The 14,419-nt window shown below is 35.4% G+C and overlaps 1 protein-coding gene across 1 annotated transcript in view; it reads right to left on the reverse strand.

Annotated features, from left to right (window-relative positions):
* Window positions 1–14,419, reverse strand: part of Tenm1 (teneurin transmembrane protein 1) — a 519,119-nt gene that overhangs the window by 93,149 nt on the left and 411,551 nt on the right. The window contains exons 14-15 of the mRNA XM_059251544.1: window positions 12,803–12,949; window positions 1,676–1,892 (exon numbers count right to left, since the gene is read on the reverse strand). Of these exons, the coding sequence (XP_059107527.1) occupies window positions 1,676–1,892; window positions 12,803–12,949 (364 nt within the window). The remainder of the gene's footprint in view (window positions 1–1,675; window positions 1,893–12,802; window positions 12,950–14,419) is intronic.

Raw genomic sequence — 14,419 nt, forward strand, 5'->3', positions numbered from 1 at the left:
TTGCAGAGCCAAATGATAACTTGGAGCGTTTTACAAAAGAATGGGAAAACTCAGTCAAACCAGGAGGAGGACAAGGGCATTAACCACCAAAAGTAATAGTTTTGTTCACTGTGTGAGCGCCTGGTAAGGACTGCTGAAGCGTGAAGCTGAACCGCAGGGGTTTAAGTTTGTTTGACTTTTCTAAGTTTATTGCTCAAATGCCCTGCTCTGGGTCACTTGTCTGCTGTCTCTCTCAGGTCTTGACTTTCTCCCCTTATTGAATCCAACATGTTTTTCAACACATCTCAAGTCATGAAGGTTATTTTTCTCTCAATTCTCACCCCCTTTTTTGAACTGAATTCTCCTCAAGTATGGAGAAAGCTATAGAGTTGACTTGTCCTCTACCTTAAATAGGAAAATGGAGATAATGACTGCTTTCAATTCTTTTTGTTCTTTTGTGTTCCAGAAATAATTTTCCAATATCTAAATAATTCCATTGATTACATCCATCTGAAAAAAGGACCAGAGTTGTTATTAATCTAGGAAAAAGTTTCAAATCTTTTGGTGGAAGACAACCTTTGTCTAGAGTCCCTAGAAGAAAAACACTTTCTTGAGATATGTTGGCATTGGTTTTAGGTTATGTTGGAAGCTCAAAAGTCAGAATGACATAGTAATAAAATAAAGAAAAAAATTGGCTTCAATGAGAGTTCTAGTAGTCAATTGAAGAGAAGGGAATTGAGTAAAGTTTTTTATGTACATCTTTATTTTCCCCCTTCTACTGTATAAAGGTTAACATTGAATTGTAATTTTCTTAGATTGTCACGAGTCTCAAATTCTAGAAATACTGCATCTTCAGGATGTAGTATTTATGTGTGCGTGTGTGTGCGTGTGTGTGTGTGTGTGTGTGTGTGTGTGTGTGTGTGTGTGTGTGTATTGTATGCCTGAGTGTATGTTTGTGCAAAAAGTGTATGCAGGAGCCTGCGGAGGTCAGAAATTTGGATCTCCTGGAACTGGAGTTACAGACAGTAGAGAACCACCATGTGGGTTCTGGGAGCTGAACTTGGGTAACCTGAAAGAGCAGAAAGTGCTCTTAATCACTGAACCATCTCTCCTGCTCCAAGGAGGACATTTTTGTGATCTTAAATAATTAGACCTACAGACTTACCTACACCTAGTGCTAATTACTGAAGTTTGTCATTAATAATCAAGTTTGTTATTATATTTTAAATAAGTGAATTGATTTAAATGTATTGGGCCTTGTTGTCAGATCTTAAGAGCTAACTCATGCATTTGAGCCTTCTGAGAAGACAGATATTTCTCATTAAGATATTAAATCACTCAACCTTTTGATCTGGTAACACTTTTCATCATGAAACAGAACCTAAAATTTAGCTATTGAAATACAAGTTTTTTTAAAATCAGAAGTCAAATAGCAAGTTTGCAAATTATACTTCCTTTTTTGTCATCAAATACTCATTTCCATACAGATATAGACATGTCCTATAAATTTTATGATATAGAATCTAACTAATTGGCTTTTAGAATCAAATTGGTAACGGTGTAGGCATTCCAGAGAAGTCATAAGAAAGATAGCAATACTGTTGGAAGGAGTGAGAAACCACTTGAACTTTAGAAGACAATTTCAGAAGGAAAATCATGAGCACTTTTAGTAAGGACAAAAAAAATTTCTATGTACCTGCTGTCAAATGAGATCTCTTGAGGGACGACATGAGTACTGTCCTTGCCAATAAGAAATTTGATTCGATCATAGAAGAGTCTTGAAGTGTGCTGAGAGAAGAGGGGCTGGCTTTGTTGAATGAGGTCAAGAGGGTCTGGTGAGCCCTGACAGAGTGGGCTTACATAACAGTTGCTTTGTTGACAACAATCTGGGTCCACACAGTCAGTTAAACCATCTAGAAGACAAAACAAATCAATAGTGATATTTATCTTCAAGGAAAACAACATAGTCAAAAATATGCAGAAAGATAGTAAATGCAGTTAACCAGTCATACTTGAGCCTGTTATATTTGCATATTTCTCAGCAGTTGTTACTTACTGAGTTTATAGTGCACCTTAAGGAAATTCCAACTATTTTGTTCATAAATCTTCCGGTTTTGAATTCTCTAGCATTTGTTAACTAGAGACTATAGTTTATATAGCTACAATGTAGCTTTCAGTTAAAGTATTCTGTTAGGTATAGTTTGTTATACTTTTCCATATTCAACAAGAACACTGAGTCAGAATGATAACTATTTTTGTTCCTTTAAAAGTTCTATCTGTGAATATACAATTAACTAATACCTGACAACCTGATTTTATTTGCACTTAAAAAATCCTTTCAGTATGGTTGTCTACTGATAATTCTTAGAATAGGGGTTGAGATTTTTGTGGTGAAAAAGTATATAGGACAGTGATTTTCAAATGTGCAGCCAATTAACTGTGGAGCTTATTAAGTATCCATATACCTGAATTCTACCTACTGAACTGGAATTTCTCCTTCTTCCAAGATTGTACACACTTATATGGGTGATTCTGAAGCATACTAAAGCAGCAGATTATCTTTTTATTTTGTTTTAGGAATTTATACAACAATAAGAATTTATGCAATTATTGCTAACCCTAATATCTACCAACGTAACGAGTCACTTTTTTTCCCCCCTTTGGCGCCTTCACCATTTTCATTGGACTCCTGAATCCACTGTTGCATGAAGGAAAAAGGAGTCACATAAAAGTTTCACTCTTTGGAAAGGAGTGATAAAGGACACAAGACCTATGGAAAGGAGGACTGACTATTTAGAATTGTAACAGGTACAAGATGCTTTGGTAGTTTATTGGGGAGGTAATGAAAGAAAACGACCCCATTCCCCTAGGGATTCTGGACTTAGTAGAAGAAAATAGATGTTTAAACAGCTGACTCTTATACCAGACAAATATGAGAACTCTAGTTCTAATCAACGAAAAAAAGTGGTTGGAGTGATTAATTGAGCATATGGACACTTCACTCCATATCTAATAAGCGAAAAATGAAAGTCTTCCCAAGCTCCTTAGGGCAGGCAAGTGACTCTCATTCAGTTGTTTAACAAGGGTAAATATAAAGACGCTAATCTTAGCTTGCAGTGGAACAGAGAGGTTCAGGTGGATTACTGGCTCCTTAAGACTGATGATTAAAGTTACAGGTACTGATTTCCTACAGCAATTTGGCTTGCTCCCCCTCCCTCACTTGGCTGCTCCAGTTCAACTACAGGAGGACACCCCGTAGCTGGGGGCAATGAACATGAGCAACATCTAGAGAGTAGGCTTTTGGAAGAGTAGCCTTGGGGCACCTAGGAAGATATTTTCTTCTACATGTAGTCTTTTCAAATTCCCTGTACCATAGACAATACTTTGATTTAAAATGATATTTGATTTCCCCCCCCTGTTTAGTCAACGTTTGACACGCTTTCTTTCTGTTTCTCCATGAACACATTTCTTTTTCACTTATGACTAACATGTGGCTTTGTTTCAAAAATAAGTCCTGTTCTTCCACCATTCATCAAAATCTATTAGCAGACATTCCCTAGATTTTAGATGACATTACTACCTCTCCCTCTGATAAGATGTTTTCAGTTGCTTATTGGCACATTATCTCTTCACTCTTCTGCTAATTAAACATCTGAATGTATAGAGAAGTTGGCAAAAACATCAGATGGATTAAAAGCATTTTTCTAATGTTTGCTATTGGTGTTTCACACTCCAAACAATGAAAAATATGAGTGCCAAATGCAAATTCATCTTTATCTTACATTTTATTGAATAGTGATTTTTTTTAAATTATTGGCATAACGTATACGGAATCATCTAGTGTTGTGCTTGTTAAATATTAACAAATGCACTAATAGCTTTGCACAGTGACAGGCCTCATCCTATCAACTATGATACAGACTTATTATGGAAAATAAATTGATTTTAAATAAATAGTAATGCCATAGTAATCTTCAAAACTGGATTCTGAAACTAAGCATTGAACTAATTTAAAATTGGTAATCACATTTTCATCTAGTTATGTGATATAGAATTCAAGGTAATCTCTTATATTTAGTAATTGCCTATTATATAGAGAGCTGACCCTATGAGATTTCCTTTTCTGAAAACAATAGTAAGGCACTGTTGAATTTAGAAAGGTAGCAGGAAAACAGACCAACAATGGCATGAAACCCTAAATTATAATTTGCAGGCAAACCCAACACACGAGCAAAGATCTACTTACCAATTATCACATTGGATAACACCCCAAACAGTATGTCTAGACTGTTACAAAGAAGTGCAAATGACAGTCACACTGGATGTGTATTCTTTTTCTTTTGGCTATTAACAGTTCTTTTATTGTTCTGAATTGGAAGCTGTGGCACCCTACTGACAGCCAAGCTCAGGGCGTCAGGTACGAACATATCATATGTTAGCTTACTTTATTTTCAGAGATTGTTTTCTTTAAGGGAATAAAAATAAAAGAGAGCAAAAAAGGGAGGTCATATTGTCTTGGAAGACTAAACATGGTGTTCATTGACCCTAGGTTTGCTAACCAATTTAGGTACATTCCAATTGGCTCAATTCATGCTGATGAAAAGCAAGGATACTGTTTGTTTCTATGTGATCAAGTAATCACTAGTAAATGTTTGCCCATCAGATGTGTGCCCTTGATTGGAAAAGAGAATAGAAAAGGAGACATGAACAATATAGGAGAAACTCATGTTGGGCTAAACTTACTTACTCACAGTACCCATACTATTGTTTTGATAGTAACGGACAATTAAGTTTTGGTAGGGTATCCCAAACAATTTTCAACCCTATGTGAACTAGATCTTTTTCTTTTTCTTTTCTTTTCTTTTTCTTTTTTTTTTTTTTTTTTTTGGTTTTTCGAGATAGGGTTTCTCTGTGTAGCTTTGGAATCTGTCCTGGAACTCACTCTGTAGACCAGGCTAGCCTCGAACTCACAGAAATGCTCCTGCCTCTGCCTCCCGAGTGCTGGGATTAAAGGCGTGTGCCACCAACGCCCTGCCATGTTTAGAAATCTTAGTTTAATGTCACCATCTAAGCACTGAAAGTTCCTGACTCTCTCTCTCTCTCTCTCTCTCTCTCTCTCTCTCTCTCTCTCTCTCTCTCTCTATATATATATATATATATATATATATATATATATATATATATATTCAGAGCATGTGAACCAACTAAGGTAAAAAACTCCGACAACTTTGTTTCCAAAGTATACTTTGGCACCTACAATCTATATGACTCTGGACAAAGCAATTCTACTCCTGGACTCTCAGTTTCCTTACCTATCAGTTGTGGGGAACAATGCGTTCCATAAAGAGTTGCAAGGTTCATATGTTGTAATGATTCTAAATACAACACTGTATGCTTTCAGAGTAATATGAACATAGACTGAAGGATCTCATACTGAAGTTAGTAAGAAAGAAGGACAAATACTTCATGATTCCTCTTATATGAGGAATGTAATCAAACATAAAAGTAAATGACATAACAGCATTTTCCAGAAGATGTGACATGTGGCTATGTGGAGTCATTCATTCAATGCTATAAAGTTATAGATGATGAGCAGTCTCATGTGTATAATAATATGCACTCAAAATTTCATTACATGGTAGATCTTAAAATTTACAAAGACACAGAAGGTAACTTTGGGGGTGTTAAATATGTTTGTAGCCTTGATAATAGTCAAAGTAACTGAAGTATATATAAAATCATTAGGACTTTTAAAATTATTATTTTGTTTTTTATGCCATTTGAAATCCAGTAAAGTTGGAAAGATAATTATGAAGAATTTGCACACTGTCTAGTTTGTAGCTACTAGTTGATAAATGTTAGCTGTTATTATTATTATTATTTGGTTTTTTTTTTTGAGACAGGGTTTCTCTGTGTAGTTTTGGTGCCTGTCCTTGGTCTCGCTCTGTAGACTAGGCTTGCCTCGAACTCACAGAGATCCACCTGGCTCTGCCTCCCAAGTGCTGGGATTAGAGGTGTGTGCCATCACCGCCTGGCTAGCTATTATTATTACAACAAGTTCTGGACTATAGAGACTACAAGGTATCTAGGCATAGAGTCTTAGAGGTGGGTACCAATGGTTTACATTCATAGTTTAAAATGAAATAGCCTTAATACTGTTCAGCACAATCAGTTCATTGGAATGTGTTCAATTAGGAACAAACTTTGAGTAGATAGGACCCTATGTGATGCTGAGTTGGTAGACACTATATTAATATGACAGAAACTTTTCATTCATTGAATCTTATTGATTTATGGGTTTGTTATCACTTGGATAAAAGCTAGATTGACGTTTAATTTTTTTCATGATTATAGAATGGAAGATCTGTCAATGCTCAAAAGTCCTACTTCTATGACAATTGTAAATTTAGCTAGAGATTAACAAAACCTCAAATAATGTACCTAAATATATGTTAATGGATTTTTCACACATTACCTTAACTAAATTACTTTATTTCAAGTAATATTCATTTCAACACTGAAAACTACATAGATGAATATCAAGTAGCAGCCTTAGTGAGTAGTGGGTTAGACCCCCACACAGAACTCATAAAATATAGTTATAGTTTAGATTTTCCTCCTTTCAATTCCATCTGGAAGCATGTACAGTCTAGGCTCACTCTCAAAACAAAGTGATGATTATTTAATTATTGGGTTGTTTGGGAATGCAGAAGTATAGTTAAAAAAGAGTTATTAGGAATATCTTTTCCGGTGCTGAATCTTTTGTCCCCTACCAAATCTTCAGATGAAATGGGAGGACCGTAAATAGAACAAATGCTGTCAATTCATTGCTTCTTGTCTTTTATTTTCCTACTTACTAAATACTGCAGCATGCTGGTGATATTCAAAACATGAGGTTCTTTGACCCAATGTGCTTACATGTGTTCATAACTCACCCATGGTGCTCTTTTCTAGATATAGAAACATGACTATAAAAGAGCTTGTGAATAATTACTAGTTTTAATTGTGACTTGTTATGAAGAACAATTCCTGGAAAACCATTCTCTTTTAGGCAATTAACTTATTGATTTTGCCAACAATTATGAACATAGACCACTAGAACACTTTCTACAAGAGTAGCTGTGACAAATATGGAGAAATATTTAAAAGATCAGAGAAAAGGGTCATTATGATTATACATCCTATTCTCCATTTTTAATATTCTGCCATAATCTTTTTGCAATACAGGTACCACTTTTCTTCCTTTAAAGTAGAGTGAGCCAGATGGTGGTTGCACACACTTTTAATCACAGCACTCAGGAGGCATAGGCAGGTAGATCTCTGTGAGCTCAAAAAATAAATAAATAAAAAGAAAAAACATTTAGGGGGTGGAGAGTTGGCTCAGTGGTTAAGAGCACTGGCTGCTCTTCCAGAAGGCCCAGGTTCAAGTTCCAGCACCCACATGGCAGCTCATAACTGTCTGTAACTCCAGTTCCATGATATCTGACACCCTGATGCAGGAAAAAACACCAATGCATATAATTTTTTTAAAAAAGTTAAAAAAGATAAAGTAGAGTACAGTGAAATCTTCATGATTTGACTGGAGATTCTACAAACATGATGTTCTGTGTGATCTGGTCCCTGTCCACCTTTGAGTAGTGCTTCCCAACCTCCACGAAAGCTCAGTGTTGGACATGTTAACCTCAAAGTTTCTACTGTTTTTAACATCCTTCCCTGGAATCATGTGAGCCCTTCCTTATCTCCCAGATTCGGTTATGCTCTTCATGCACATTTATTCACCCTCAAATCTTTATGACACTCTTCCAATTTTGAAAATATGTAAGCATTTGTCAGGATCTTTGTTTAGTATCTGTTTCTATTGTTGGAGCACAAGCTTCATGGAAGCAAAAACTTAACCTTGTTTATCATTTGCTCTCTAATGCTAAGAAAACACTTGAAAGGCAGTAATGAATGAATGAAAATCTGGGTACTCAGCATGGAACTTTTGACCGAAAGGTAGACATCTGGATCTGGTAGCGTGGATCCATGCTAAACAATTAAACTTTATTTAAAGCTGGGAGTCTCTAGTTCTGTGTTCTCCAGTGAGTAGCCTGATGTGGCTATTGTACATTTGAGATGTTACTAGTGGGACTGAAAACAGCTGGATTTTATGTTAAAATACACTTGGCTACTGCATAGACAGTGAAAATTTGCTGTTTCCAAATCTTTAGATATTGGATGATGTTTAAATTAACCCAAGCATTATAAAATGGTTTAAATTTTTTACCATTAGATTTATTACTATTTTGCCCATTGTATGTTCTATCATTGATTTTTTTGGGGGGGGGGTTGGTTTTTTTTTTTACTTGATAATGAACTATATTCTCATATAAAGGTCTTGGTTACATGAATATTTTTTTTATAATTTAATTTTACATATCAGCCACGGTTTCCTTTGTTCTCCCCCCTCCCACCCCCCCATTATTGATTTTTGTAGTTAAAATTTCCTTTTCCATTGTAACATTTGTAATTTGTGTTTTCTTTTGTACTTAATTCATTAATCCAGCTGGGGTATATTCATTCTTCTTGCTTTTTTAGGTATGTGGTATGAATTAAAAATCTAAATTTGTTTCTTAATAGTTGTCCCAACACCATATAATTCATAATAATTCTTTTTCCTGCTGATATTTTTTTGGGGTTGTATATGTGGTGTGCATATGTTTGTATGTATTCATGTGTCTATGTGTACATATGTATGGGTATAATTGTAGAGTCCACAGATTGATATTGGCTGTCTTCCTCAATTGCTCTCTACCTCATTTAAAAATTATTTGTTACTTTTTAATGTGTGAGTGAGTGTGTGTGTGTGCACGTGTGTGTGTGTGTGTGTGTGTGTGTGTGTGTGTGTGTATTTGTGCATGCTCGTGCATGTATGTTGTATGTGTGGGGGACATGCATGCTACACTGTTAATGTGGAGGTCAGAGGACAACTTTGTGGCATTGGTTCTGGGGATTTGGACATTGAAGTCAGGTTCTTTATGTGCTGAGCCATTTTATTGGATCTCCTCTTTTTTGTTTGTTTTGTTTTCATTTTTTGAGACAAGGTGTGCCACTGAACCTGGAGTTCATGGAGCAATTTGGCTGGGCTAGCTGGCTAGCCAGTGCCAAGGATTGTCCTTTCTCTACTCCCCCAACAGAGAGATTTCAGGTGTGTGTTGCTACTCTAGGCCTTTATGCTTTAGCATGGGACTGGAGATCAGACTCAGGTCTTCAGGCTTCTGTGGTGAGCACTTTACTGAGCTATATCTCCAGCTCCTTCACACTGACTTTTTGATGCCGATTTAATGATGTAATAAATTTAAATTTGTGCCTGGGCATGTTTTGGGGCTTTTATTTGGTTGTGTTGATCTGTCTATTCTTACATCAGCACAGCTTTTTTTTTTAATTTTATTTTATTATGGGCACTTTGTAATAGACTTCATTGTTGATAGCTTCCCTTACTATTTGTTTTAGCTATTTGGACGCAGCTAACACTTTGCTTATTTTTTTTCTCCCTGGGCTTATAAAAGTTTGTGATCATATTCTCAAAATTTCAATTCAAGACACATGACTAACAAATCATAAGGTGGTCCCATGATGTATGTCTCCTGCATGCATAGGACTCTGCAGATGCTAAGTGCTTAAAGGGATAACTTTGGTCACAGTATTTGAAAGAGTTGTGACTTTTATAGTAACTAGTATTTAGAATAAGAGACCTTTCTTTCTTTTTTTTAATATAGGAAAAAAAATCCAAAGTTTATTTGTTCTCAGCTTTTACTCTTCGAGGTAGCTTACAGGGAAGCTGTGTCACCTACATATTCAATTCAGCCCAATTACTTACTAAGAGTCACAATACATTGAGATCAGAGTATAACTAAAGTAAAAGCTGCAGGATATAACAGTGGTTCTAATCGATATTCAATGGTGATTAGGATGCAAGAAAAATCCCAAACAGTTTTAAGTATCAGGTGTAATATGGAGTAATCAGGTAGCAGCTACTTGAAACAACTGCTTGAAAGTGATGTGTTTTTGATTGGAAGATTTCTTAAGAATTGCATTTTAAAAATTAGGATTACTTTTTTCAGGAATGTTCAATTGGCACTTTTTGATTTAATTAAAACACATACAAATATATAAACAAAGATAGTAATCATTTATCATAGTCAGCTAAACAAACTCTGCCATTTTGAGAATCTGGAAAGTTGAGATCACCAAACTAAGGACCGCTAATGTATTCTTTGGGTTAGTATATAAATATTGTAGAAATGGAATTATTGGTTTAAAATCCTAGTCATGGGACTTTTAGTGGTTATTCAATTTATCTTTCTTTCTTAAAGTAGTGGCCAATCTATATTTGTCATCAATATTATCTTAGTCTCACTAAAAGAAAAATGGTAATTGAAACTCTCATGGAGCTTTCTAACCCTAGTCCCTAAAGAGACACTCATAAGCTATGCTTAGCTCTTATCAGGTTTTTGATTTTCAATTTGCATATAGATACACAGTTTGAAGGAATGTTCAGAGGTCAACACACATTCAGTAAAATCTTCTATTTTTTTGTAGCCACATATTCCATACACATTGAGAATTGGTGATTCAATAATTCATTAATGTTTAATTGATCCATTCATTAAACATTTTTGGCTGCCTTCATGTGACCTTGAAGCCATAAAGATGCTTGATAATTAAATATTCCATTATTTTTATTACTTGATAAAGTCAGGAAACTTATTTTGGCCTGACTTTAATTGATCCAGAAATTATAAATGCATAGGTTATTAACATATTTTGTGAATATATCTCTTCAATCAACACATCAGATAGTAAATCTCTATCTAGTATACCAATGAGGTGCATCATCTGGCCTTACACTCAAAATCTCTCAGTTCCTTGCTATGTAATCTTTATAAACTTAATTTATTTTTCTGTGCCTAGTTTGATAATTTGTAAATATCATCAATTGAGGTTCCTACAGCAAAGAGGTTACATTCGATACCTCACATAAGATTCTTAGCACAGTGCGTGGTTCACAGTAAATTCTGCATACAAGTGACTTACTGTTGTTATCAATTATATTTGGCAAATAGCTATGGCACATGTGTCATGCCCGACACATATCAAGTAAAACAGAAAGATATGTAATTAAGTGTGTGACTATATGGTGTATACTATAAGCACCAGGAGAGATGGAGGAAGCAGAAGTCAGAGACTTCATGGAAGATGTGGACAGAGAAATATGAGTGAAGAGAAGGCATCCCAGAAAAGATGCATATAATGAAAACAGGGAAAGTAAACACGAGTCTTAGAGGGCCATAAACCTTGGCCAAGCAGTTGATCTATATACCATTCACTTGAAAATGAAAAACTTATTCTGCATCCCAAATGAGGTTTTCAATTTATATAGGTAGAAAATAGTATTTTTAGAAATAAAGTGGTGTACTCCCCCAATCTCTCCCCCTCCCTCTCTCTGTTGTCCTCCATTATATTTCTTGTGGTATTAACTATCTCATTTAATACATATAGCCACATTCTATGCACTTAATTCTAATTTTCCCATCCATAACATGTAAAGGAAGAAACTTCTTTTGCTTGTGTTTGTGTATATGATGTGCATATGTATGTATACGTGTGTGTGTGTGTGTGTGTGTGTGTGTGTTGTGTATTTTGTATGTGTGTTTAAGCACATGTATAGAGGACTGAAGCTGACATTGTATGTCTGCCTTAATTACTCTCCACTTTATTTATTGAAGCAGAGTCTCTCAAACAATCCAGAGTTGACCAATTTGAGTTAGATTAGCTAGGGAGATTGCTACAGGGATTCCTGTCTTTGCCTAAACACTAACTGCTCTCTTATGGGTTTAAGCTCATTATTTGGATAGAAATTGCCTCACAAATACAGAAAATAGGACCCACATTTAATCATCTACTTCATTTTAACCCAAGGTACTGTAATTAGAAAAGCATTTTGTTAATTTCTTGTTTTCTTGCCTAGAAAATATACAAAAGTTATGTTAAATTGAATTATCACAATGACCTTTAGTTGTCAGGTGCTAATGTACACACAATGAAATATTTTCTTTGTTCTTAATTATTTAATTATTTAGAGCTTCCTCTCGTGTCTCTTAGTAATACTTGATGACTTTCAGAGGACACATACAATTTCGTTTTTTATTTTTGTTTTTTTCTTTTTTTAATTTTATATTAATTTTATATTAATTTAATTTTACATATCAGCCACGGATTCCCTTGTTCTCCCCCCGCTTCCCCCCAGTCCACCCGCCATTCTCATCTCCTCCAGGGCAAAGACTCCCCTAAGGACTGAGATCAACCTGGTAGATTCAGTCCAGGCAGGTCCAGTCCCCTCCTCCCAGGCTGAGCCAAGCCTCCCTGCATAGGCCCCAGGTTTCAAACAGCCAACTCATGCACTGAGCACAGGACCTGGTCCCACTGCCTGGATGCCTCCCAAAAAGATCAAGCTAATCAACAATTTCTAATAAATTTTTGTATTTAAGAACTGAAGATGATGTTTTATTTATTAGTTTTTGAGACACACTCTGTATCTATTTGTGGTTTACAATTAAATGAGATATAATACACGCAAAACATTTGGAACATTGCCCAGCCATAGTATTTTTTCATAAACAATATCTTTAAAATATTACTGAAATTTAAAATAGTATAACCCCATATACCTCAATAATATTGATACTCAGGATTCTTAATTTTGCCCTTGGTCAGATTGGTCACTGCTGTGTTAGAGGCAAGTCTGTTGCTTTCTTACATGAATGTTTTGTAAGTAACTCACCTCCATCATTGTCCAAGTTGTCTCCACAAAGCATTTCCATGACAATGTTGCAGCCTGTCCCACTCCAACCAACCTGACACACACAGTGCCAACCATTTTGATCCAGGGTACATCGACCATTTCCAAAGCAGAGCCCTGGACAGCCATCTGAAAAGACAGCAGGGAGTAACAATCACAGAAATATCCGAATGGGATTGGCCAACAATGATGGATCTGCCCAAAGGGAAGAACTTAATCATCTGGGCTCCGTTCAGACGAGGTGCTGAATAAATGCAAGAGGAGCTTGCTTACTTGCAACACCTTCCCAGGGAACTTGTTATCCCTGACTTTGCAGTGTTTTTCCTTAGAGAGCCAATTAAGTGTTATTAATGCTAACCCCAATTCCCAACCTCTGGTTCATATAGGAGGAAAACTGTGGTGGGGACAAGAAATGTTTTTTTTGTTTCTTTTTGAAAAACGTATCTCCTCATCTCTATCAAAACTGGATAGATGATGCTGTATCTAGTTATGACCAGTAAGTTGTAGAAAGACAGCAGTTTCTATGAAGAGAAACTTTTTTCAACTACTTCTAGCCTGTGATGATTTCCCCTCTGTGATCTAGTGCTTCAGGACATAGGTATGCTGGTTTGTAATTCAGACTACACCATGGTGTATTTGCTCATTTCTTAGAAATGTGCTGCACTTGTTTTGTGTCTATTCAGATTTTCAAGATTATTATTGATCTGAAGGCTAAGCACTGGGAATTTTACTTCTGCAGTATTTCTTGTAAAAGCCAGCATATTACTGTGTTTATAATAATAACATTAAGTACTCAGAAAATGTTTATGGGATTAAAATATGCTATATATAGACTTTCTTAATTCTAGAGAATAGTTGGAAAAATATAGTCAAGGAAAGTATAATATTTGAATATTTTTAGTTAATTACTAAAGCACAAACACAGGCAATGATACTTCTTTAGAATTAGGCTTCTTTTTTTTTAAGTACCTGCCGAAAATATGTCTTACTCTTTCTACAAATAGTTCAGAGGTAGGCTCTAGCAAAAGGAAACAGTGCATGTTCTAAGTGATCAGTGGTAGATACATGGACACAATAATAACAATAATAATAATGATAGACATATCTTGAATATTTTCCCAATAGTCATACACGACCAGACCTGGCTTTTACTAGGGGTAGTCCAATCAACATTCTTTTTTACTATATTATCTATATTACTATATTTCAAAAGAAAATTTCAGAAGGATAAATATAAATGTAGGTTTAAAAATATTATAGAAGTAATCCCATCTTCTTTCCAAATGGTTTTCCAAGTAATTATCAATGGCCCAGAGGAAGGAAATAAAACTTTAAAATAGCAGATGTCAGACAGAAAGAATGATAAGTTTTATGAGTATCATATCTCCAAGTCATGACACAGAGTGAGTATATGTGGCCTTGAAAAAGGAATTTCTCTACTTCTCTTCTAATGGGTACTCAATGGAGAAAATAAAACTCAAGGTGATTTGGGACAGAAAAACACTACGTATCTGACAGAAAATCTCTTGTTGTTTCTGTCAAAGGCAAATCCCTGGAGGGAGAAAGGATAAGGTACTTATAAGGGGAAAATTCTGCCCT

Source organism: Peromyscus eremicus, chromosome X (assembly GCF_949786415.1).
Source record: "Peromyscus eremicus chromosome X, PerEre_H2_v1, whole genome shotgun sequence".
NCBI lineage: Eukaryota > Metazoa > Chordata > Mammalia > Rodentia > Cricetidae > Peromyscus > Peromyscus eremicus.